The 24,432-nt window shown below is 45.2% G+C and overlaps 1 protein-coding gene across 1 annotated transcript in view; it reads right to left on the bottom strand.

The window, feature by feature from the left end:
- The window catches only part of CACHD1 (cache domain containing 1), an 84,973-nt gene extending 71,582 nt beyond the window's left edge, over nucleotides 1–13,391 (bottom strand). The window contains exon 1 of the mRNA XM_005521310.3: nucleotides 13,185–13,391. Within this exon, the coding sequence (XP_005521367.2) occupies nucleotides 13,185–13,391 (207 nt within the window). The remainder of the gene's footprint in view (nucleotides 1–13,184) is intronic.
- Nucleotides 13,392–24,432: the final 11,041 nt, after the last annotated feature.

The following is a 24,432-nucleotide window of genomic DNA, read 5'->3' as shown; positions in this document are numbered from 1 at the left end:
GCACCGGGGTGCAGCCCAGCCCTTGGTTTTACCCTCAGCCACCTCACAACCAACAGCTCTGCCCCTGGAGAAGCTACAGATGCTCAACTCCAGCCAGACACAAGAACTTTGGCTCTCTCTTGACGTGCTGGAGTCTCCAGCGTGGAGAACTGAGGGATGAGATGGAGACAGGCAGCTGGAGACAAAGGCAAGGAGCAAGGTGAGGTTCACCACAGGCATTGCTGGAATCCCCACACATCTGGCTGGAGCTACCCAAGCAGCTCCCAGATCTTCCCCACCAGAATGTACAACTTGGGAATGCACGAGCAGCGTTTGCACAAGGACCTTTCCCACCAGGGACGGCTCAGGGTGGACATCAGCAGGAATTTCCCCATGGAAAAGGAGCTCAGGCACTGGAACTGCCCAGGGAGGGTTGGAGTGCCCATCCCGAAGGCATCCAAGGAATTCCTGGATGTGGCACTCAGAGCTCTGGGCTGGGGACAAGGTGGGGATTGGGCAAAGCTTGGACTCGCTGACCTTGGAGGGCTTTTCCAACCTTAATGATTCTGGAATCTGACCAAACTAGAAACCCTACTGCAATCACATCTATTCAATTTCTAACTTAATTAAATATGTGCATTTTCTTGTCTATGTTCTCCTACCCCAAAGTCTGGGGTTTTTTAATAATCTTCTCTCACTTCATCTTTACTCAGCAATTTCCAGACTGGAATAGATTTCCTGAAGTTTTTGCAGGAAAACAAAAGCACCACGTGAATTAGCACCAACACAAAGGAAGACATCTTTATCAGAAAACCCAGGATTTGTTTTGCTCAAGTTTCACTCTTTTTGTTAATGGAAAGTTAAATATATATCCATTAAATTCTTGTTCTTGAGAAGATTATTGTCAGGTCAAGCTGAACGTATCCATGACCTTGCAGCCTTATTTTTTTAGGATGAAAGGTAAAGGTTAGAAAAATGTTATTTAAGAGCCACAGACAGGAAACAAAATGTAGCTGAGAGATTAAAGAAAAGATAAAAGACAACATCAAATCTCACTTTACAAAAATAATAAATGAAAAACCAATAAAAAAATCAAATGCTGTGGTGGTAGGTGGCCATTACAGACAAACCTGAGATACGAAAGTTGTCCCGGTGTGCCCAGGTGTGGACACTGCTGCCACAATCCCGGCTGTGATTCCCGGGAAGGCCGAGGTCATTGGGAATGCAAAGCCCCAGCTGGGCCAGGAGAACTGGAGAGTTCAGAGCCCTCCCCCACTCCCATCCTGCTCCCCATTATTCTCCACTCAAGCTGAAAGCCACAAGGGCTTTTCCTCGGCCCCTCCGTGTCAGCCAGACTTGGGAAGCTCCGCAGGAATTGCTGAGGGATCCAGGAAGGCACAAAAGGCTCCAGCCACAAAGAGCCCTTTCATCTGGGCCGTGTGTCCATTAAACACGTCCTGCTAATGTGCATGCGTTTTATAAAGTGATTATAAAGTGAAGGCTCAGTCACTAACTCAACTGCACAATAGGATTTTTAAAGTCTATCACTGGAAAACTGGGATTTGAAATGAGGAGCTGGGAATGCTGCACCAGGGCTGGGTACCCCAGGTGAACGGGGATTTTGTATTTTTTAAGGTTTTCATTTCTTTCTTTAGTGGCACTCAGGCACCTCACACTGTTCAGGAAAACATGGAAAAGAGGATTCAAGACCTGACAGTGTTCCTGCACCAAACATGATGCTCTGGCAGGTTGGAAACAGAAAGTTAATAAATAAATAAATAGCAGAAGTAATAAATCAGATCTTGCTGTCACACCATGGATCAGGATGAACCGGTGAGCTGCCGCTCCTGCTCTTATCAACACCAAAGCCACTTTATCCTCTTTCTCCATCTTTTGCCCCCCTTTCCTTATCCCACAGGGGCTCAGCATCTCCTGAGATTTTGAGTAACTAAGGTAGGTACAGACTCCTGCCAGCTCTGTGACGAAACGAAGTTGTCTTCTGTCCACCAAAAGGAAAAAAAAAAGGCTTTTTAAAATGTAATAAAAAAAAAAATCCTTTTTTTTCTTTCCACATCATCAAAGCAAAGGCAGAAGTTGAGAATCCTCCCCAGTGTGGGTGTGGCTGTGGGCCAGCTTTGCATTCCAGCCTGTGCAAACCACAGCCTTGCTATAGCAGGGTTTCTGTATTTTAAATGTATTTTTAGACTTAGGGCCTGATGCTGACACTGGCTCTAACTTCATTTCTGAGCAAGGGTCCCAAAAAGGATCCCAAAAAAACTGTGAATCTATTTTCAGGATTAAGATGAAATGTCCTCTCCCAGCAGCAGCAGCAGCTCCAGTCCAGCTCCTCACAGGACAAGGAGGGAGAGTGGATGGTTGTAGAACAACTGGGGATTGTCAGGCACGCTTCATCCATCCACATCCTGCCAGGAACAGAGAATCCCAAACTGCTCAGGGACAAAAGGACCTTAAAGATCATCTCATTCCACCTTTGCCATGGAAGGGACACCTCCCCACAACCCAGGCTGCTCCAAGCCCTGTCCAACCCGGCCTCGGGCACTGCCAGGGATCCAGGGGCAGCCACAGCTGCTCTGAACACGCCGTGCCAGGGCCTCACAAGGAACAATTTCCTCCAAATATCCCATCCAAACCTGCTCTCTCCAGTTTCATGCCATTCCTCCTTCTCCTATCACTCCATGCCCACATCAAAAGCCCCTCATGGATATCTTCCATCAAGCAGGAGATTCCAGAGGATATGTTGCCATCCCATTATTTATTCCCTATTGGAATACTGTTGGAGAGGTCCCTGCCACACCAGAGCTGCCACCAGGCACCTCAGCTGTGCAGAGTGAAGCCAAGTGCTCACCCAGGCAGGGAAGAAGCCTCCAGCATTTCCACTGGCACCAGGAAGCAAGGAGACAGGGAACGGCAAACAGGGAATGGCAAAAATGGCAGAAAACAGGGAATGCTGGAGTGCCGTGGGAAGGCAGCAGAAATCCAGCCCTGCTGCTCCTTCCCCCTGCACAGGAGTTTGGTGCACAAGGAACCCCCTGTGCTTCCCAAGGAGCCACGGTTTGGGATCCAAGGCCTGGGACAAGAAGGGACATTTTCTGTATCGAAGCTGCAGGAAGAGCTGGGTTAATAAAAACCAGGGAAGAGCCTGGAATGAGCCTGACTTCCACTTGCACCTGCACTACACATTGAGATTCCAAAGAGTTCCAAATTACCGCTTTCCTTCACTAAATATTTTAATCTCTATTATCCCCTTGGAGCTGCTTATTTTCCCTCCTCTTTATCCTGACTTTTCAGGCTCTGTGAAGCCATCCAGACGACACACACCAAGCAGGTCTGATGTTTCCAATGAGCCTCCCCAGAGCTCTGCATTCATTTCATCCCCACTCCACATCTTCCCAAAATAGCTGCTGCACCTTTGCTCCTCACAAGGAGAAATCCATGAAAACCATGGTGTTGGATGTTGGGTTTCATTTATTTTTGGAGGCCGAGTTTCTATTCTTGGAAAGGTAGGAAAAAGCAGCGTTTCAAAGTCTGAGGTTGCAATTACCAGAACATACATTTTTTTTTTTTAATGTATTTCTAGACTTTCAGCCAACCACTTTCTGAATAAATACATAAATATGAAAGGGGAGGCAAAATTCTATTTATGTGACATCACAGTGAACCAATATTTTAAAATTCATGAGACTGAATTTCACACCAAATAAAAATAAATGACTGGTCATTTCTATTTCTATTAAAGAAGTTATCTCCTATCATGGCTATGTTGGGGTTGCTTTAATTTTGACTTTGCAGACAGTAGTTTTAAAGGAAATACAGCATCATCAGTATTTAAAATTTCAGAAACCAAACACAACTTTTGGAATTGAATTCCTGTTCCCAGTGGTGAGCTCAGCACAGCAGAGGTTCCTCTGGATCATCAGTGAACTGAATTTAACAACTTCAAGACCATCAAGCACATCCATCAAAGCAGCTACTGAAATGATCTAGGGATTGTAAAATATAACAGCAGCAGAATTCAAAAGGAAGAGCCAGGATATGATAATTTATAATTATAGTTTCATTTCACTCAAAAAGAAAACATTAAAAATAAGATCTCTTGTTTTCCCCAATTGCACTAATGAGCAGTAATTCACAAGAGAAGTTTGGCTACTCAGTGCCAATAGGTTTGGATTTGCAGCCTCGACCTTGCTGAAGCTCATCTAAAGCTAAAAAACTCTCAGTTTACAATTTTCATCCTCTTCCTGCAGTGTATGTGAATATTAACTTATTTCCATTTTTTTAATGAGAACCTCCTTCAAGGAAGACACAAGAGACTGTGTAGCCAGGAAGAACATTTCCTGATTTTAATCAAACACCTCAAAGACTGAAATTTACAGTTTAAAACCAGCTGCCCGAGCAGGATTTCTGCCTAATGTGACAAACAAGCATCCTCAGTTTCCTTATTCCTTCAGCATCCTCATTCCTGCCTGCTCCAGAAAGGGTAGTTTTCCCTATAAAATGCTGTGTGCAGCTGAACTCCACCAAAAAAGACCAAGGGAATAAATCCCATGTCCCACCTGGCAGTCCTGGAGAGCCACTGGCAAAAGGAATGAAAGACAATTCTGAAATTCATATTCCAGACAATTCTTTGGGCAAACAATGTGCTCAAGGATGTAGAAAAATACCCTTTCATTGTTGAAACTGCTAAGTGTATTAACCTCAAATTAAAAACACTTCTATTTTTAGCCTTCAATGCCTTCCATACCACACAAAAATCCTGTCTCCAAAATGTTGGTTTGGCCCCTCTGGAATACACCTGCCCATGAGGGCTTGACCAGACTGTTGCAAATTGGAAATATATAGAAAAAAACAAACAAAAAAAAAGTCTTCCTTTTGTTTGGAGGTTCAGCTGGAAGCTGAATGTGCAGTTTAAACTGCAATTTAGGATCCACAGAGTGGAAGTGGCTTTTCCTCCTCATTTCACACTCCTTGTAATGATGGGAGATGCTGCTTCTTTCTTATTCTCCCGATAGTCTTTATCAAATGTCAGAAATTCCACATGATTTCAATATTGGAGAAAAGAGGAAAAAATCTGCTAATTCACTGACCATGAACAAGGCAATAAAAATACTCTGGATGTGAGCTTTCTGTAGCCACCTCCCATCAGCAGCTGCCCCTGTGCTGGTTTGTGATGGACAGGTGATCACTGAAAGGAAATACTTCAGGAAAACCTCTCCCACAAAATGCACAATTCCATAGCCACGCCAAGGAGTCCATTGTAGGGTATTCCCAAAAAGCTCTCCTGGCTTCCAGCACATCCAACACCTCAGCAGCTCCTTCAGCCCAAAAAGCTTCACAGCACTCGTTTTTCTCTTCCAGTACAAGTTGAGCATGACCAGTCTCTGCTGAAGACTGGGGATGCCGGTTCCCAGGGTTTGGGAAGCATCAGGAGCTGAGCCATCCCACGCTGGAGCAATCCCACCTGACACAGCTCCAGCACCAGTCCCTGGGCAGGAGCAACTCTGCTGTCACCCCCCAGCTCTCCTGACCAGTTTCCAGTGTCACATCCATGCCACGTGGAGAGGGGAAGGACAGGGAATCACCTCTGGCAGGGTGAGATCCCTGTGCTTCCAGGGAAAAGTGCTCTGATTCGGATAAATCCCAGGCCTGACTCACCACCCATTTCAGTGCCAAATGCTGCTCTGCCCCACATGCTCTGGGGTTCCTTTATTTCCCAACAAATAAAAGGCTCTCCTGGCTCTCCATGTGGCATTCCCAAGGCTTGGGAAGCCCTTTCCAACCTTGGCTCAGAGCCTGGTCCTGCTCCAGGCAAACAGGCTCCCACTGCAGCTCTTTTTGGGAGTCTGTCCCCTCTCCCCCCAGCCCACCACCACAAACACCTCTGCAGGTTTGGTTTGAGTCCTGAGGTCAAAGTACAGCCCAAAAGGAAATGTTTCTAATTCTTCCTTTGCTGAAAGGAGAGAAGCAGGGCAGGCAGGTCACAGGAGCACCTCAGCCCTCTGGTGTGGTACCACCACATCACCTCTGTCCGGCTGAACTCATCTCCACCTGCAATTTGGTGTGAAATCCCAAAAAAACAGCACAAAAATAACCCTAGCGTGGTGAACACACCAGAAATTCTGCTTAAGGCATTCCAGCTCCTAGAAACTTTTATGGCAACTTCCAGATGTGTCTATTTTAAAGTTGGTTGTGTTTTTTTTTTCCCCTTGGCCTCATTCCCACCTGTGACAATCCTAAGTATAGCCAGAAATTCCTCCAGCATCACAGGGATATGTGCAAAAGAAGGTCAAAACTGGACAGGGAGCATTGGCTAGACGGTTCTGCAGACATGCTGAAAGGAAAATTACAGTTTTTTATCCAAAAGGTGGAAGGGGGTTCAAATCACAGAGTCCAAGTCGTGCAAATCCGTGAGCTCAGAGGCCAACAGCACCACAAAAAGCTGTTTTTATCAGCTGCTGCTGGCTGGGAAGCTGCTAAAGGGAGATGTAATAGTTTGCTTTTACTAATTATTGTAATTGTGCAAATATACTTTTGCAAAATCACTTGGGAGACTCTCCATTGAGGCAGTTGATAAAGTGACTCCGTTAACACTTTTCCTGGGATTGGAAATGAGTGTTCCTGATTTGTGGCACCAGCATTGTTTTAAAAGTCAGCTCAGATTTTCACTGCTAAAGCAGACACATAATTTCATCCAGATTTCTGCACATGGAAGAACACACAGAGCACAGGATTCAAGCAATAACTTGGCTTATGTTTTAGATCAGAAAAGGAAAATTTCCACAACAGACATTGCATAAGCACTAATGTTTTTATGCTGTTTTCCATGGAAAAGAGAACACAAGGATATCCTTTCAGATTTCATTAACATTGCACGGTATTGAACAAGAAACTGCACGAAAGTGATGATTGAGGAATGCAGGCTCTATATTTTTACACTTTATCCTGCATTAAACCTATAATACAAAAACTATTAATCAAAACCTCAGTAAAATTTTTGACAGACTAAACAAAGATTGATGCATGAGATAAATCACTAAAATTGAAATTATTAAATTAAATTATTTATCTACAGAAAAAAACCACATTAAAAAGAATAAAATTGAGTATTTTTCTACTCAACTGCATCAAAATAAATCATTCCTGGGCCATTTATCCAACCCTTATCCATGAAGAATTTCTATTTCCAGGCTTCACAGAGAGCTCAGGTAGCCCCAAATCCCAGCTCCATCTATGGAGTGCCCTAACAATGGAAATAAATTAAATTTGGGGTGTTCCCTTACCGCTGGGCAGTTGCACACAGGAGGGCACTGAAGTGACAAAGCTCCAAGCATTTCTCGGCCAATTCCTCCCCCCCAAAAAAATCTGTTTATTCTTATCAGTCTCCTGGAATATACAGATCTAAAAGAATAACTAGGAAACGCACGCACAAGAAAACTTCTTGTTTTGTTTTTTTTTCCCCAATCCAAACACGTTTTGCCTCTAAAAGAAGAGAATTTCTCAGTGTTTTTTGACAACAAAAATTGGGTTTTTTTCTCCCCAGTGCCTTGCCAGGCTATGGCAGCAGAGCAATTCATAGGCACCAACCTCTCCAAGAAAAATTGGGAGTATTTCTTGTGCGCCTTCCTTGCGTTATCAGCCCTGCCACAGCTGAGATTCCCAGTCACTTCCCAGAGTATTTGAATTCCTGCTGTCCCAGGGACTGCAGGATCCTTGGGCACAGCACATTATCTGCCAGCCCACCTTGCTGCTCCACATCCCAACTTTTATCTGGCCAGGCCAGCTGCATTCCCGGTGTTTGAAGTGGAATGTCAGCCTTGGCTGATGCCACATGACTGAGGATGCCCTGACCCTTTGAAGAGACGACTCAAAGCCTAATTAAAAATTCAGATTTGGTTTGCCCTTCCACCAGAACCTCTAGCTGTCTTTTGGAAATGTTTCATGTTAGGAAAAAAAAAGGAATATGTGTGGAAAAGGATAAAATTTTAGGCTGTCAGAGCTCCTTGAATAAAGCTGCTGTAGCTGGATTCAAACTGAGGCATAATCATGGAAAACAGATGAGGTTTTGCTGCACTGCTTTCTACTCTTAATTATTCCTACAGCACACACTACTGCTAAATAATATTAAAATAACCCAAAAAGATACAACTGAACACTTAACAGCCTTCCTGACTTCTGGGTTTTATTTATATCAGCATCACAAGCTGAAAATAATAGGGGAAAAAAAAGGAAGCAGTTTTTTGTGCCGAGGGTTCCGAGGTCCAGGTTTCAGAGCTGGAGGATGTGGGGTTTTACACCACTTGCTATGCAAGTCACCACAGATTTATTTATAAGGATTCATCAAAAGAAGTGGAGAAATGTGTGAAACCCCTGATTTCAGAGATGGAGAACCACCGTTCTGGTATTTAAATTGGTCTGCAGGACAGCTCAAAATGCTATTTATCTCTTCTAAGTAGTAAATCCATCAGCCAGAAGACAATCCCATTAGGAAAAAAAATAAATAAAATAATGCTGCATTCTGTCAGTGCTCATTTTCAAAAGGATTGAATAAACAGACAGCTCTGGTGACTCTCTGCCATCCCAAAAATCCTCAAAAAATGTGGATTTTTCAGCCCATATAAACCCCTGGACATCTCCCCATCTCCATGCTGTGCTTGTCTCAGCGTAATCTGTTCTTCTCAAAAAACATGGCCAGACAAGTTATTAGGAAGATAAATAAATAATATACTTGCCAATCAACCAGGAGAAGCCTGTACTAAGCTCTTATTTTACACATCACTGCATCACCTGATGAATTAATATATTATTGTTTGCACAGTATTAGTATTAAAAATGAACTGGGGAAAAAAGTGACCAGCAAACTGCTTTCTTTTTTCAGATTCAAAATGCATTTTTTTTTAATTCCAGCCCCCAAGACCAGTAACAGACAATAAGAAATGTGCTTCCTTCACAGAGTAGGAGTTAAGGATTAAGATGGCAGAGCTGCTTTCACAAATATTCGAGGCCCTCTGGGCCTACAACTTTTGTTACTGTCTGGCTGGAAACATCAACATGCATTTTGAGAGTTATAGAGGCATTTAATGCTTTTCATCTTCAAAGCATTTCTTACTCCTTTCAACTCTGGCTGCAAGTATTATATCCCTGTTTTGGAGATGGAATTGTTACTTTGCCCCACACTATCAAAAAATATTCCTCCTCATCTCACCCAGAGCAGATTTAGAAGGTTAAACCTCACCAAAACCAAACCAACCACTCACTAAAGTTCTGATTTCTTCTTTTCCTGCCTTCAACTCCCAACTAAAGAATTCCAGTTGTTTCGACCAACAACCTACCCTGTAATTTCAGCCAGGCCAGAGAAGCTGGGATCAGACGAGCCAGGTAACAGCGATGGTGAAACTCCACCCGCAGATCAGGTCATACCACAACCACCATTTTAGTTATAATTTTAGTCAAAAAAAAAGCTCTTAACTTTTAATTAGTGCTGAGTGTCAGCTCTGCCCAGGAGAATATATTACAGGACTGTCACACAAGTACTCATTGAGAGAGCTCCAGCCCTTGGCAAGCAATGCCATGGGGTATTTAGGATGCAGTTTGCTGAGGAATGACAAGGAATATGGAGCTGGGATTGCACACTGCCTCCCAAGGATGCAGCCTGCTGCCAGAAGGTGTTTCCTGGAATGACAGGGATGCTGTCAATGTGCTCTGCCTGCTGAAAAAACAAGGGAACAGTTACAGGTGACTGGGGTACAGCACAAGCCACAGTCCTTCTCCAGCACCCTCCATCCTGCAGGGGAGAGGGGAGAGATTGTGGTGAGGCTGTTCCTGGTTGATTTGGGAAATCACTTTGGACAGAAACATAAACAGATCACTCTGCTGCTCAGGCCAAAAATCATTACAAAGATGTGTATGTACACACCACTCACACCCCAGTACATGAAAGGGAAGACACAGAATATTAAGGCACAGCAACATTAACTGGGAGCTTGGCAGAACTGTCAGAGGAGGAACAATAATTAATCAGAGCAACAGAGAAAATCAGACAACTGATGAGCTTTCAATATTTAACCACTCCTGTAGAAATAACACAGAGGCAGCACCCAGGAACCCACACACACTGCAGAGCCCAGCACGTGTTCTCATTAAGGGAATCCTTGGTATGGTACAAATATGTGTATTCTAATTGGAAATTTAAATAAGAACCTCTTAAGCTGCCATTCAGCATGTTCAGCAAATGATGCAACTCATGAGTTGTCACCTACACTACATGATCCTCAGCTGCTCTAGGCAGTACCATTCAAGGAATAAATTTATAAATGAAACCAGAGCACTTGCATGGGTGAGGAAACAAAGCACTCCCCAAAGGTAACAGTCACTGCCCTCATGGAAGTCTCTGTAAATAGAAAGCAGTGATGTGAGTGCCAAAATCAGACTGCTGCTGCCACCAGAAACCTCTCTCATCCTCACTCCGCCTGTAGCTTCAGCCTCTCTTCCAGCTGCACCTCACTCCCCAACAATGCAAAATAACTTGAGTTGATGAGAAGCACTCGGTCCTCAGCGCTGCTGGACCATGAGGCACAGGCAGAAGGAGAAGGGACACAGGAAGGAGACGCTGCGCAGAGGAGAAGGAGCTCGTTCACAGCACCGCCAGTGCTCCCTCAGAAATCTGATTTATTTCATATCTCAAGGCTTCCTTGTTCATTACTCCCTGCCCCTTCTCACAGGCATTTAAGGCTCACAAATTCTGTGTTTCTCCTCTTACCTCTTCCACTTGCTCCTCTGGTGTCCGTTCTGGAGACTCCACCTCATCCTGCCTTCCTGCACTTACAGAGGCTCCGTCTACACTTCCCTCTTTTCCCAGACTCAAAACACACCCAACCAACCTCTCACCTTCACTCTATTGAAGCATTTCCACCTGCTCCTGCCCTCATTGGATGCTTCCTTCCCACCTCCAGCTCAGACATTCCCTTCCTGCAAAGCCCTCTGGTGACACCACCTCCTGCCTGTTACCGGGATGTGCAGATGTGGGAGCCACAGCTGGCAAGGACCAGAGCATGGGGAGAGCACGCAAGGGAAGCATTAAATCCTGCCACTTCCTCCTCTCTGGTTTCTGAAGCGAAATAAAACCGCAGCTCGCTAATGGCTGGATATCAACCCTTCCTCCTGCCACCACAGCTTCCCCTCACTAGTCCTGATTTGGGGCCAGTCACCCTCTAAACCAGGACAACACCCTTGGATTTATATCCAGTTAAAGTGTAAAAGCGTTCTCGCCCTCCTTCCAAAATCCCACACCTTTCTTTTCTGCCTTTTCTACAAACACAACCTGTTTGCATCAGCCCAAGCATCCCCACTGTGCTGGCAGCCCTCACCTGGTGCTCCCCACCACTCACCAACAGCCCTGAAAAAACAGAAAAAAGGGGAGTTTTGTGCCAGCTACACCCAACCCTGTCTGAGCAGGATTTGGGAATTTCAGCCCTAAAACCAAGTGAGAAGCACGGGCTGCAGTGACACATGTCGTAACATTTTTTGTTCTACTGTAGGAGGTCAGCAAAAAAGCTTCTAAAATCAGGGGAGGTTTGTTCCCACTGGTTTTTAATCTTAAACAGCTGTAATAATGTTCCAGGGGGGAGCAAAGGACAGGCTGGGCATTAGCGTGATGGGAGCTGAGACAGTCAAAATACGAAGCATATAAAAATAGTGCTCAGTATGAAAAGGGTTTCAGTTTAACTACCAGTTTCACCACTTTAAATTACTTCAGGGCCTTAAATACCCAACTAATAGTAAACAGAATTTTAACATTATTTGCATCCCCGTGCACTGGCATCCAGATTGTTCCCAAGCTTGGATCATCAGTACAATTCCTGGAAAGAAAACCTGGCTCATCCTATGGTTAATTCCTGTAACAATGTGTATTTTTATGAGCTGTTTTTTTCAAATACAACACACACTGAGGTGACCGTATTATAATTTTTTTTTTCTTTAACGCCAGAAACGGATTTAGCAATGCAATTATACTGACTTCATTTGCATTAACAGAGACTCCACCAAAGCAAAGGATTATGCTTATATCTTTTGAGGAGAAATACATACATGCGTATGCACGGCAGAAGGGAAAAAAAAGGGACTTCCTTGAATTCAGTACATCAATAATGTACCTTGTTAAGTGAAGTCATTTAAATCCGCGTCTTCTTAGCATCAAGGACAAGAGACAGCTCAGTGTTTGCCCGGACAAAACGAGCCCTAGGAGGCCGCCCAGCACAATGATGGTCCAGAGGTGAGAGAATGCAGCCAGTTTAGAGAAGATAAAAGGCCATTTGGGTAGAGACCCCCGCTGATCCTATGAAAGTGTCTCCTTTTCAATTTGGGAGGCTTTTAAAACTGCATTTGCTACTGACCATACCTTACCCTGAAAGCCGCCTGGGATCCGATTTCACTTTTTCCCCCCCGCCCGGAGAGGGTCGGCAGCCGCCGGCTGTACCGCAGGTACCAGCGCTCCCTGCAAGTCCCACCAGCCCCTCGCACAACACCCCGCAAACACCACACAACTCCCGGCAACGAGAATAATCCGAACCCCGCCGCGAACCCAGCAACTGAATAAACTCCTCTGGGGCCAGGAAACATCGCTTTCCCCGCGATCGCCCCGCAGCTCCTGCCCGCGGGATGCTCGGCCGGGACCGGCTCAGCACCGAGCCCCCAGCCCGGAGCTGCCCCGGGGCACGGCGGCCTCAGCCCCCGGCCCGGGCTCCGACCCCTCCGCGACTGCGGGAGCCGCTTTTGGCTACTCCTATTGTGTAAATTACAAATAAAACAAGAAACTGCCCGTGCCCCGCCGCTACGGCCCCGCTCGCCTTCGGGCGGGCGGCACTGCAGGGGAAGCGGGGCCGGGGGAAGCCGGGGCTGAGGGGAACCGGGACTGAGGGAAGCCGAGGCCGGGGGAAGCTGGGGCTGAGGGGAACCGGGGCCGGCGAAAGCCGGGGCAAATCGGGGCTGAAGGGGGGAGCCGGGGCCGAAGGGGGGAGCGGGGGAGGGAAAGTTTGCGAAGAAGAAAAGAACCGAGGAAGGGACGGGGAAGAAAGAAAGGAATGGAGAGAGCAAAGGCAAGGCAGGAATCGGGAAGAGCGTGTGGAGGAGGGAGGGAGGGAGGGAAGGAAGGAGGGAAAACCAGGCGAGGCGCGGGCCGGGTCGGGCCATACCTGCATGGTGACGACCCTCAGCTCCTCGGTAGCGAGTTTCCTCATCTGGCTGGCCAGGACTTGCGCCTCGTCCAGGATGGAGAACTCCGCCTCGGCGGCGCCCAGCGCGCACAGCAGCGCCAGGCACAGGAGGCCGAGCGGCCCCCGGCCCCGGCGGGCAGGGGCAGCGGCGGGGCGGGGCTGCAGCCGCCCGCCGCCCCGCGCCATGCTGGGGGAGCGCCGCGGGCACCGCCGGCCGCGGGCACCGCCTGCCCCGCTCAGCGCCGCGGGCCGCCCGCCATGCAGGGGACGGCGGCGGGCGCTGCCCCGCGCCCGGCTCCGCGCTCACGGCGCTCCGCGGGCCCCGGCGCTGGAGAGAGAAGGAGAGACGCAAACTGCGGCGCGGAGGAGGAGTGGGAGCGGCGGGGCCGAGCGGAGGCGCCGCGGGCAGGGGGAGGCGTCTGGGGCCGCCGGGCTGCGGGCGGGGGGCGGGCCGGGGCCCCCGCGCCAGCCCCGCCCCGGAGGCCGCCGTGCCCCCGGGCCGGCCGCGGGACGCGGAGCGGGGCGCCTCGGATCGGTCCTGAGCGTCTTCCGAAAAGTCACCGCTCTGCCGCCTTTGATTTTACTCTTTTAAAACTTTTTCCTTTTTTTCCCCCTTTTTGTTTTATTTATTTTATCAGTGTTCAGCGTCTCCTTTCGCAGCCCCCCGGAGCCATCCGTGCACGGCACCGCCCAGCACGGCCTCGTGTCAAGCAGCGAGCCTTGAGGAAATGTTTGTCGTGAAACTGACTCGGGCAATAAACAAATAAATGAATGGAAGGAACGGCGGCAAAGCCACCCCATGGCACACACAGCTGCGCTCCCTGGAAGAACAACAGGGATGAGACGATGAGCCAAGATACCTGGAGAAACACCCTCAATGGGGCAAAAATCAAAGAATCACGGAATGGTTTGGGTTGAAGGACCTTAAAATCCATCCAGTGCCACCCCTGCCATGGCAGGAACAGCTCCCACTGTCCCAGGTTGCTCCAAACTCATCCAGCCTGGCCTTGGGCACTGCCAGGGATCCAGGGGCAGCCTCAGCTGCTCTGGGCACCCTGTGCCAGGGCCTCACAACCCTCACAGGAAAGAATTTATTCCTGATTTCTAGTCTAAACCTAATTCCCTTCAGTTTAAAGACATTCCCCGCTTGTCCTATCACTATGCCCTTGTAAAAAGCTGTGTTGATGCCACGTGCACAAGCACACAGCAAGCCCTGCATCCAGTAACATAGCAGCATATTGAAATGCTAGAATCACAGAAAAAGTAAATTGGAAAAGACCCCCAAGATCATCAAATCCAACCATTAACCCAGCACCGCTAAGCCACGTCCCCAGGTGCCACCTCCACACACCTTTTGAACACTTCCAGTGGTGGTGATCCCATAGCTGTCCTGACCTTCCTCACACCTTCCCTCCTGACCAGCAGGAACCAAGCTGCAGCATCAGGTTGTATTAGGAAAACTCAAACAAGGAATAAATTTGAGGAGTGAAAGCCAAATTTCCATTGTGCAGCACCTGGAGGTACTGCCCAACAAACCCAAGAAGCCAAAAACCAGGCCCACGCAAAACACACACCCTTCAGATTTACTCTTTGTTAATTAACACTTTATAATTGTGCAGGTGTAGAAATGTTTAAATAAATCTGGCTTGTAGAGACACAAGGGCTTCAATAACCCACACCCACAGTTACATTTTTAAGAGTCCTACCAGAGCCACTTGTGTCCTGTAGCAGTAAATTCCAGGAGTTAACAATTCATCCAAGCATTCACACAACATATTATTTACTGCAATCATAATCCTATCTCCTTGAAATGTGGTTTCTTTCTGCTTTAATGCTTGATTTTTTGACTTCTCCCAGGTGCTGGTGCTCACAGCAATTTCTCATCCCACTTTGTCAAGGATGGGAGCTGGGTCAGACCTGAAACTTGCTCCTCCCAGCAGCGTCTGCAACATCTCTGAGGGACATCAGCAAAACTCTTTCATTTGATTTTAATAAATGAAATATAATTCTTCCTGTGCAAGAGCTGCATCAGCTTATCCTTGGCTTTTGTTCATTTAGGTGATTTATGGGCCTGAAATAATTTTTATTTATATTTATATATATATATGGATGTATTTTTAGTCAATATTCCTGAGAATACTGGTTTAGCCAAAGCAATCCAAACCCAAAGGATGCCTCCCAAAGCTGCCCTAATTGTTACCTTCTATTTCCATTGCTGAAGCAGCATTTGCTCCTTGAAAGTCAAGGATTTTTTCTTTCCATCGTGCTGAAGCTTCTGGACTTCTGTTGGAAAATCTTTCCTGTGCCCAAGTGAGAGGCAAAACTCAGCCAAATTCACACTTAGTGCTCATTTTCATATTACATTTTACTTCGTTTATTAGATTCACCAGTGTAGGACACACAGGTTTTAAATTCTCCTGAGAAGCCAAGTGCTTTTTCAATATCCTGGCCAAACCACACTTTAAAAAAATTTTATTTTATTTCTAATATAGGCCCATGCTTGAAAACTTCACGTCAGAACTTTGTAATAATAATAATTATCAACTTTGCTAGATAATTAGTTATCAAATCATTGTCACAGCCAGAGCTCAGTCAGTAGCCAGTTGCATTCAGAGCTCCAAGGATTTCCAAGTCATCCCATTCCTGCACCCCATCACAAGGTTAACACACAAATAGACATTTATTTAATAAACTAACCCCAGAAAATGAATGAGGCAATTGTCCTTTGGCTTCCAAAGCCCCGAGATGCTGCTGGTGTCGAGGGAACCGACTGAACAGGTTTCACATTTTCCTGTACAACCAAAACCCACTGAGTGCAGAGCCCTGGGGGCAAAGCCAGGCTCCTCCTGGAGTTCCCATGTGCTTCCTGCCTCCTCTCTGCCTCCCTGGAGCAGCAATCCAGCCTCCAGCACGGAGCAGTTCTTCCAGGATGTGGGAATCAGACCCAACGTGTGCTTCCAGCCCAGGGATCCACCAGTGGGGTGTTTCTAAACCTGTTGGGCTCGTGCTCAGTCAGTGTCACATGACAAAATGGTGAGGGAACGAGAGGAAAAATCTCTCTTCAAATTGTCATGGGGGAAAGAGATAAAATAAAAGACCCCAAAATTCAGATTCTGTGATCTTTGGGTGTGAGTTAAAGCTGCCAATTCAGATAATCTGATGTTTGCCACCTGCTTTTTCAGGGCTGTGCATTAAATCTGTCTCCTACCATCATAGAATCATGGAATTGTTAAGGTTGGAAAAACCTCTGGGATCATCCAGTCCAGCACCACCTCCGTGTTCACCATTAAACCATATCCAGTGCCACATCCACACATGTCCTGGACACTTCCAGGGATGGTGACTCCACCACTGCCCCAACCAAGCCTTACCCATGAAGAATTTCCTCCTGCTACCTAATCTAACCTCCCCTGGTGCAAAGCAAAGCCAGTTCCTCTCATCCTGTCATTTTGCTTTGGAATAAACCCTGGAGAAGAGGAGGATCACCCTTGCTGGGCTTGTGGCATCCCAAAATTGGAGTGTGAGCTGCTGCAGGCTGGAGAGGGAGGTAGGATGAGGAGCTGAAGGCTCTGCTCTGCTAAAAGCACCAAAAACGCAGCAAAATTGAGGCCACGCTTGAAAAACATCCCTTTTTCTTCTAGAGAACGTGGAAAAAGAGCTGGAGTGTCAGTGCTGGAGTATGGGAAGAGGAGGAACATATGTCAGACATAAATCCCAGCCCCATGGTGGGAGTAAACTCACTCTGACAGCAGCACAGGCAGATGCCAAGCGGGTCAGTCAGGAAACAGAGCAAGTGGGATGGCTCTGGAATAGCTGGAGCACGCAATGGCCCTGGAGAAAAGTACTATTCCTGTAGGGAATGACTCAATGTGGCTTATTAATGGTGTATCCCCTCTGCAGGGATCAGGGTATTACTGATGGATCTTCTCCAGTTGCTCTGCAGAGAAATATTTCATTTCTATTCTGAAAACTGGGATTCTTCTCTCCCCAGGCTGTGCTTCCTTCACTCCCTGGCACGTCCCTGGACTCTCCCAGCAAACTGGGAGCACCACATGTTGAAAAAATGTGGTCTGGCCATTGGAAAATCCCCTTAAAAGTGGCACTTTTTTAATGGTACTGATCTTCAGGCCTGCAAATGACACAATATACACTCCAGAAGATTATTAGGTAGTTATAAGATAGTTTGGAATAATAAAATAGTTTGGAATAGCAGCCCAATCCTCCTCCCAGTCCTTTCTTTAAGTGGTCATGTGCAAACTGCACATCCAGAAACCCCCACAGGGACAGAGCAGCTCCCAGGCCCTCCCCAAGAAAGGAACCGAGGAACTCTTTGTGGCTCTCATCTCTAACCTCGAGGCAAAGGCTAAATTTAATCCTTTGGTACAAACCCAGAATAAAAATAGAGAAAATGAAAGTTTGCACAAGGCTCCTACTTTTTGCTTTGCTGCAATTCTTGCCCTGTATCATCTCCTAGTTCATGTGCTTGATTTGATTTTCTCATCTGACCCCTTTCCAATTTGCCTTAATTTGATTGTGGCCATCAGCACACAGGCCAAGTCTGAGGGCTTCGTTGATTTTCATGTTTAGTTTCCCATCCCTCTCATTATGTCTCTAAATATTTCCTCTGGAAATAACAGCTCTGTGTTAGTTTTGGCTGCAATTCTTGCTTCCCCAATAAGATTGATCTCTGCTCACTCCTGAGAGTTACAAGTTGCACGCTGGATTAAGCCAGGGGTAGCAGCTCTAATTCTTGGATTTAGGGTGGAATTTTTCGAGTAGCAATTGATTCATGCATCTGGAAACCGCTCCTCTAAACCTTGTTTTCTTCCATGGGGATGACAAAAATCAGAAATAACAGTTCCTTGAGCATATTTCATTAATTCCTGATTGGGAGAGCGCCTGTATAACTGTTTTTAGGTCTGCACTCTTACAAGCACCCATTTTCACAAAGATTACCTATAAGGCTCAAAACTCCAAGTTTTATCTCCTAGAGCAACATCTGCCCACTTCATCAGTCATTCCCCTGCAGATTACAACCAGCAATGAAAATGGAAAAAAACGCCTTGGTCTCCTCCCTCTGCAGCAAGTTTGCCTGTGAGAGCATTCTTTCCACAGCACCATCATCACCAGATAATATATTTAATATATTTAATGAAAGCCATCACGTGCGTGGTGTGGGATTTCAAAGTGAGCATTGTGCCCAGCTGCACGGCTCAGGACTGGGAAAACCTGATGTGAGCAGCACAGAATCACTGCTGTGGGCTCTGATTTTACACTGAATTTTATCCTAAATATCCCAGGGATGGGGGAAGGGAGAAAACAAACACGGAGGCTTCAATTTGCAGGGCTGAAATGTTTAAGAGTTAAACACGGGGAGAAACAGAACCCACAAGGCAGATGAAGGGCTGGAAGTTGATGGAAAAGCCTGAGGATCTTGGTTTGCTGCTCCTGAAGGTCCCAGAGAGAGAAAGTAGAAGACAAAGCCAGAAGTTTTGGAGCTTTCTGGTATTCCTGTAAGGAATTTACAGGTGTTTTCTTACCTGTTACTTATTTGGGGTCTGGGCACAAGAACATCTCTTTCTCCTGGAAAAAAAAAAAATCAGGGTTTAAGGTGGGGTTTAACCTTGGTGTTAAAGCAAAAATTCATGATACAGGGCAAAGAATCACAGGATGGCACCATGGTATGATCACAGAACAGACACCATTTATTCCAGCACCTTGGGAGGAGGATCATTATTATTATTATTATTATTATTATTATTATTATTACAACCAGAAAAGCATTGATGGCATTTTTTTAACCACTTGTCCAGCAGTCCTGGTAATTTCTAAGTCCTGACCTTTATATAATCCCATAATTACCTGAGGGAGAGCCTGTTTGGCTGTGAACAGTTCACCTGGCACACGTCAGAGTGTTCAGCCTGTTCCTTCTGTACCCCACCTGAGCTTTGTGCTTTCCCAGCCTACAGGAAAAGCTGCTGGAGCCTCTTCCCCAAATTGTGATTCCATCTCATCCCAGCTCCAGGCTGGGGAGCTTTCCTTAGCTCAGCACATCTCCTTGGCCCATTAAAGACCTGGGATATTTTACACCATAAAATACCCTTTTAACAGCGCAGTTTAATGGGAATTCCATTAGAGATGGATGAGGATCACCAGGAATGACCCCCAAAAATTGTGAAGGAGAAGCAAACTCCACTTGAAACAAGCTGAAGGAATTCTTTGAGCCCCCCTGGTTTTGTCCTGAATCAAGACCACGTGGATTATTAAGCATTTTTTTCATGGTTATGGGTGAAAGGACAGGCCCATGCTGTGAAACAAAGGATACAAATTTCTAATTCCTATTTCTTGATCTTTTCATTCTTCCGTGGTTTTTCTCATTCACAGAAATATTTTAGCTACTAATGGGTGCTTATAAAAAGTACAGACCTGAAAATGGGTACTGGAAAGAGCAAACATGATTAGGAAGGTGCTGCCAGTGAAATTATTGCTCAAATCAAAACACTGCTTGCTTGCACTTCTTTCATTTTAGGATAATTTGAAAAATGTTTCTAAAAATAGCATTAAATGCCTTCTCTTTTTTTTTTCTTTCTTTTTTAACTTGTTTTCAGTGTCATTTTGTACCCTGCACTGGACTAAGGGCACTTTTCTCTCAGCAGCAGATGCTCAGGAGCCACACATGAACTCTGATTATATATGAGCAATAGTTTTCCAGAGACTCATAATTTGGCTAAATTTGGATTTTCACAGGTGTTTCAAAGAGCACATTCTTGGCCAGCGTGGCAAAACTTAACCAATCTCAGCTTCTCTCTTTTCTCAACAAATCAGCTTTGTTTTTTTGTTGTCTATAACCTCAGCTGAAGAAATGGCTGAACCTTTCAGCACAAATATCTTGGAGCTTGAAGTGAAAAATAGCTCGGAGCTTTCCAGCACAAATAGGGGAAAAAAGAAACACTACCCAGCCTGCAAACCTGGATCTTATCATTGGGAAATGGCAGGCAGCCTTGGGAACAGGCACTGCTAGGGGCAAGATTTGTAATAATCCTGATATTCTGATCTCTTTATCTTCCTGCTGCATCTCTGCTTTTATCTTCCTGTTGATGCCACAGAATTCCTGGCACCATTTTATTTTGTTGTTTTTCCCCTTTTCCTTCATGCTGGAGATTGGAATGGCTTCATTTGTATTATTTGGATAAAGCATTCCATGCTGTCCTGGGCTCAGGGCTTGGGATGAGGTGTGATTATCCTTTCCTTGGCTGGGGGACCGGGTCCTGCTGGAGGATGGAACACGGAGCAGTGAGAACCTTCTAAGGGCATGAGAGGACCTGGAGTGTCACTGGATGAGATGGGCTGGATGCAGGCACTGGTGGTGACAGGGAGGACGTGAGAGCCACCTCTCTCCTGGCTCCTGGGAAATTGGATCCATCCCAGCTGTCCTGGCATGGGAATTCCTTGAGGTCCCTCATCTGAATGTCCCTGCGCTTGCTGAGCAGACACTTGAATCACGATATTGCTGCTATAAATATCCCCGTCAGCCTGAGCCCGGCTCCTGGGGACAGGGAACAACCCTTCCAGACCTCCTGATATGGCTTGAGGAGCTCTTTGGAGGGAGGCTGGCAGATCCTTGTCTCCCAGAGCACGCTCTCTAATTAGGCAGAGGAGGAGGCGGCGTTCCCTGGGAGCGCTGTGCCCTGAGAGCCATCCCCACGCACTTGGAATTCAGATCTCCAGAGCTTGGGAAGAGCTGTCAGCGAGCAGGGAGAGCAGTGTGGTCAGACAGGTTCCACCAGCCTGGCTGGCTGAGGGATGAGCAAGGATGGAGGAGGTTGGTGAGGAGCATTCTGGGCTGTTCAGCACCACTCTGTCTCCATCTCCCGCTGTCCTGGGAAGTCCTTCCTGAAGTTATGGCAGGGTGGAGCTCCCCTCACCGTGCTGGGACATCACCATCTTCCCAGGAGACTCCTTTGGCCATGGGGTGAATCCCTCAGTAGCCAAATTTCCATCCCTGGACACCCAGCTCTCCCTCCTCGGCGTTTCCCATCCAACATCAAATACAATCCCAAAAATACAATCCCAAAATCCAGGGGTTTTTCCTGCCTCATGAACACCCTCCCCATCCTCCTCCTCCTCTGTCCTAGCACATCTGGAATTCCTTTAGCAGCCAGCTGCAACAGGATCCTCACCAGAGCCTCGGGAACACCTTGAGCTGGTTACAGCCTCTGAAATTAGTCAATAACGGGAATTTCCTTTAATTACCTTTTCAGGAATACCTAATGAGCACCTAAATAAATGCTGGAATGACACAATCTGCAGGTAGTTATCTTTTCAATACATCCTGCTCCATGGTTTGGAGTTTCACCACTCATTAGGACCTGCAGCAGTCAAGAAAAGTAAAGAAAATGCATGTTAACCCCCCCAAAAAAGGACTGTTTTGAATATCTCTATCTTGCAAGATCTGAGTGTAAATGTAGGATTTGCCTTATTCTGGGAGATGCTATCACAGTGAACCAGTGACAGGCTATTAAAAAGTATCCAAATTAAAACAAAAAACAATATTTGGGGTTTTTTTATTATTAATTTGGATACCAAAAGTACCCCAATTAAAAAAAAACCCCAAATATATTTGTCCTTTTTTGTCATTATTTTTAAGACCACAACTCTCTTATGTTTTTGCAGCAGCTTTTGCTGCATTTTTTTGTATCCCTTTCATTTAAAAAATTATATTTTTTTAAAAATATTTAAAAATTATTTCTTAAATAAAAAAAAAATAAAATTATTTCTTACATTAAAAAATTAAAAATTATTTCTTAAATAAAAAATTAAAATTATTTCTTAAATAAAAAAATTTATCTGTGTGACACTTGCTTTTCTTAATTGAATTTCTCCCTGCAAACTTTCAGTCCTGTCTTATCCCTCTAAACTATCCTGTGGGCAGGACTGCAAACTCGATGGAATCAGGGCCACTTTTCAGGAAAATGATAAATTTTACCACCATTAGCAGCAAGATCTGCCAGTGGAAAGGTTGAAATGCACCTGAATCAGTGATTTTTCTCATGTTGCAAGGTAAATAAGAGAGATTTTCCAGTTTGGTGGAAAATATGAGAATAGAACATGCTCACTTTAGACTTAACATTTTTTGATTGATCAAATAAACAAATATCCCTGAACTGGGAAAAAAAAAAAAAATCCAACCATAGGAGAAAGTGGTTTTTACATCTGTATTCAAACTATAATTAAATTCTAAATTGCTTGGCCTACCTGCTAATTAAGAAGCTCATTTAGAGGCTGGGTAAATAGCAGTCCAAACATGCCTGTCTGGGATGAACCATGGGGATCCAGTCACTTCCCTGCTCCTAAAAAGATTTCTCTGGAAACTCAACAAATTTCAGCCTCAGATGAAATTTCAAATTTCAGACAGATGGCACCTATGGCCACGCTCCTCCAAAATTATTCCTGATTATTAATCAGGATTATCATTATTATTATAATAATTGGGATTATTAATAATCAGGATTATCATCATTATTATTATAATAATCAGGATTGTAATATCCTGATTAGGTGTTGTTTTAAGCACTGCAGCTAATGAGGAGTAGAGAACAGAGGAAAGAGAAGCCTCAGTTATTTTATTAAAGTTCAAAGGAAAATATCTAGGAATAAACTGAAATTGTGGACAAGACACTGGATTGAGAGGCACAGAGAGTGTGCTCTTATCTCTGATACCTGGCTCTGACATCCTAAAAAACACTGAATTTCATATAACACCCTGAAAACAACTGTTAAATAAAAAAACTAAGAGTGTGAGTGTATAAATTGAAAAATTTTCTTAAAATACTGAGTGAAAAAGTTAAAGTTTAGAGTTTAAACTAGTTTAGAGAACTGAAGGTAAGATAAAAGATTTAAAGTGTTGTCTCTTGTCCTTCTTTCTTCTAGAAGTTTTTAGGTAGTAATGAGAGATTAGATAAAGAATGCCACAGTGCAGCACACAGGTGTTGAGTCATTAATTCACTAAGAAAAATAATTTACTTAGCATTTGTTAATTGAGCAAATGAACATATAAAAAAACCCCTAAAAAATATCTTTATTAGCTATTTTGCACCTTTCTACCTTAGTACACTTAGCTCCTTGTATGAATGTAATGCAAATAAAAGAAGAATAAACAACCAAGTCAAACAAACAAGAGAAATCTGCCTCTCTCTCATCAATCCCAGTCCAAAAGAGAAAAGAACCCAAGCACAAATGTCACATCAAGACATGTGAAGACTAAAATCTCAGGCCAGACACCATCAAACTCCGCTGTTCCTTTTCTTCCACTCCTTGGGATTTGCTGAAGAAATCCTTTGGAAGGCTGAAATGGGTGGATTTTAAACAGGAAGCCATGAAGGGTGAGAAGTGGAATTCCCTCACCCCCATCACTTCTCTGGGGTTTGGGATGGAAAAGTTTTGTTTCGTGGCAATCACAAGTGTTTGTGGTGAGAATAAATTTTATGGACTGGGAGGAAAGAATGGTTCTGCCTCGGAAGTTCAGTGCTGCTCTCTTAAGCAAAGTGGAGCTGCAAATCAGAGATTTCTTTCCTAAATTAAACCTCTGCTGGTTCTTTTAATTTGATTATTGACATCATAATCAGGATGCAATTTGGTAAATATTCCCAGATTATTTCCGAGCAGCACAACACGTTTAGTCTAGACTTAATTAAAGAAACAAAGAGAGAAAAATCCCAGCTGCTTTTCTTTTTCCATCATCAAGATTACAGCATTTATCAGTTTGGCTTTGCCTTCTGATTCCTATCACAGATTTCTGCTCCACCACCTAACAAACAGCTGGATGTGCTAAAGAAATAGAACTTTCTTTTTTTTCCCCCAGTTATTCATCATGGAGGTTGGAAAAAAACAAACCCTGATGAAAATGCAAAGGTTCTCCTTGGCATTAAGGAGAAAACTGAGCTTTTCCAAGGAATCCTTAGTTAAGAAGTGACTGAACTCATCTGAAGGTTTCCCATGTCTTTGTTGAAGCAAGAGGAAGTTTAAAGGAAAGTTGTACAAGGATGAGTAAGGACTGATGAGGTCAAAATCCACAGGGACTCCTTCAGTGTATGGAGGACAGTTCCTGGAAAGGATTCCCTGTGAATATTCCCAAATTCTGGGATCTTCAGCACAGGGAGGACCTGGAGCTGCTGGAGAGATTCCAGAGGAGCCCCGGAGCTGCTCCAGGGCTGGAGCCCCTCTGGAG

This window comes from Pseudopodoces humilis, chromosome 10 (genome assembly GCF_049639895.1).
Source record: "Pseudopodoces humilis isolate 2021_Gansu_Grassland_sample_001 chromosome 10, ASM4963989v1, whole genome shotgun sequence".
NCBI lineage: Eukaryota > Metazoa > Chordata > Aves > Passeriformes > Paridae > Pseudopodoces > Pseudopodoces humilis.
Note: the sequence above shows the minus strand (reverse complement) of the source record. Positions and strands in the feature narration are given on the sequence as shown.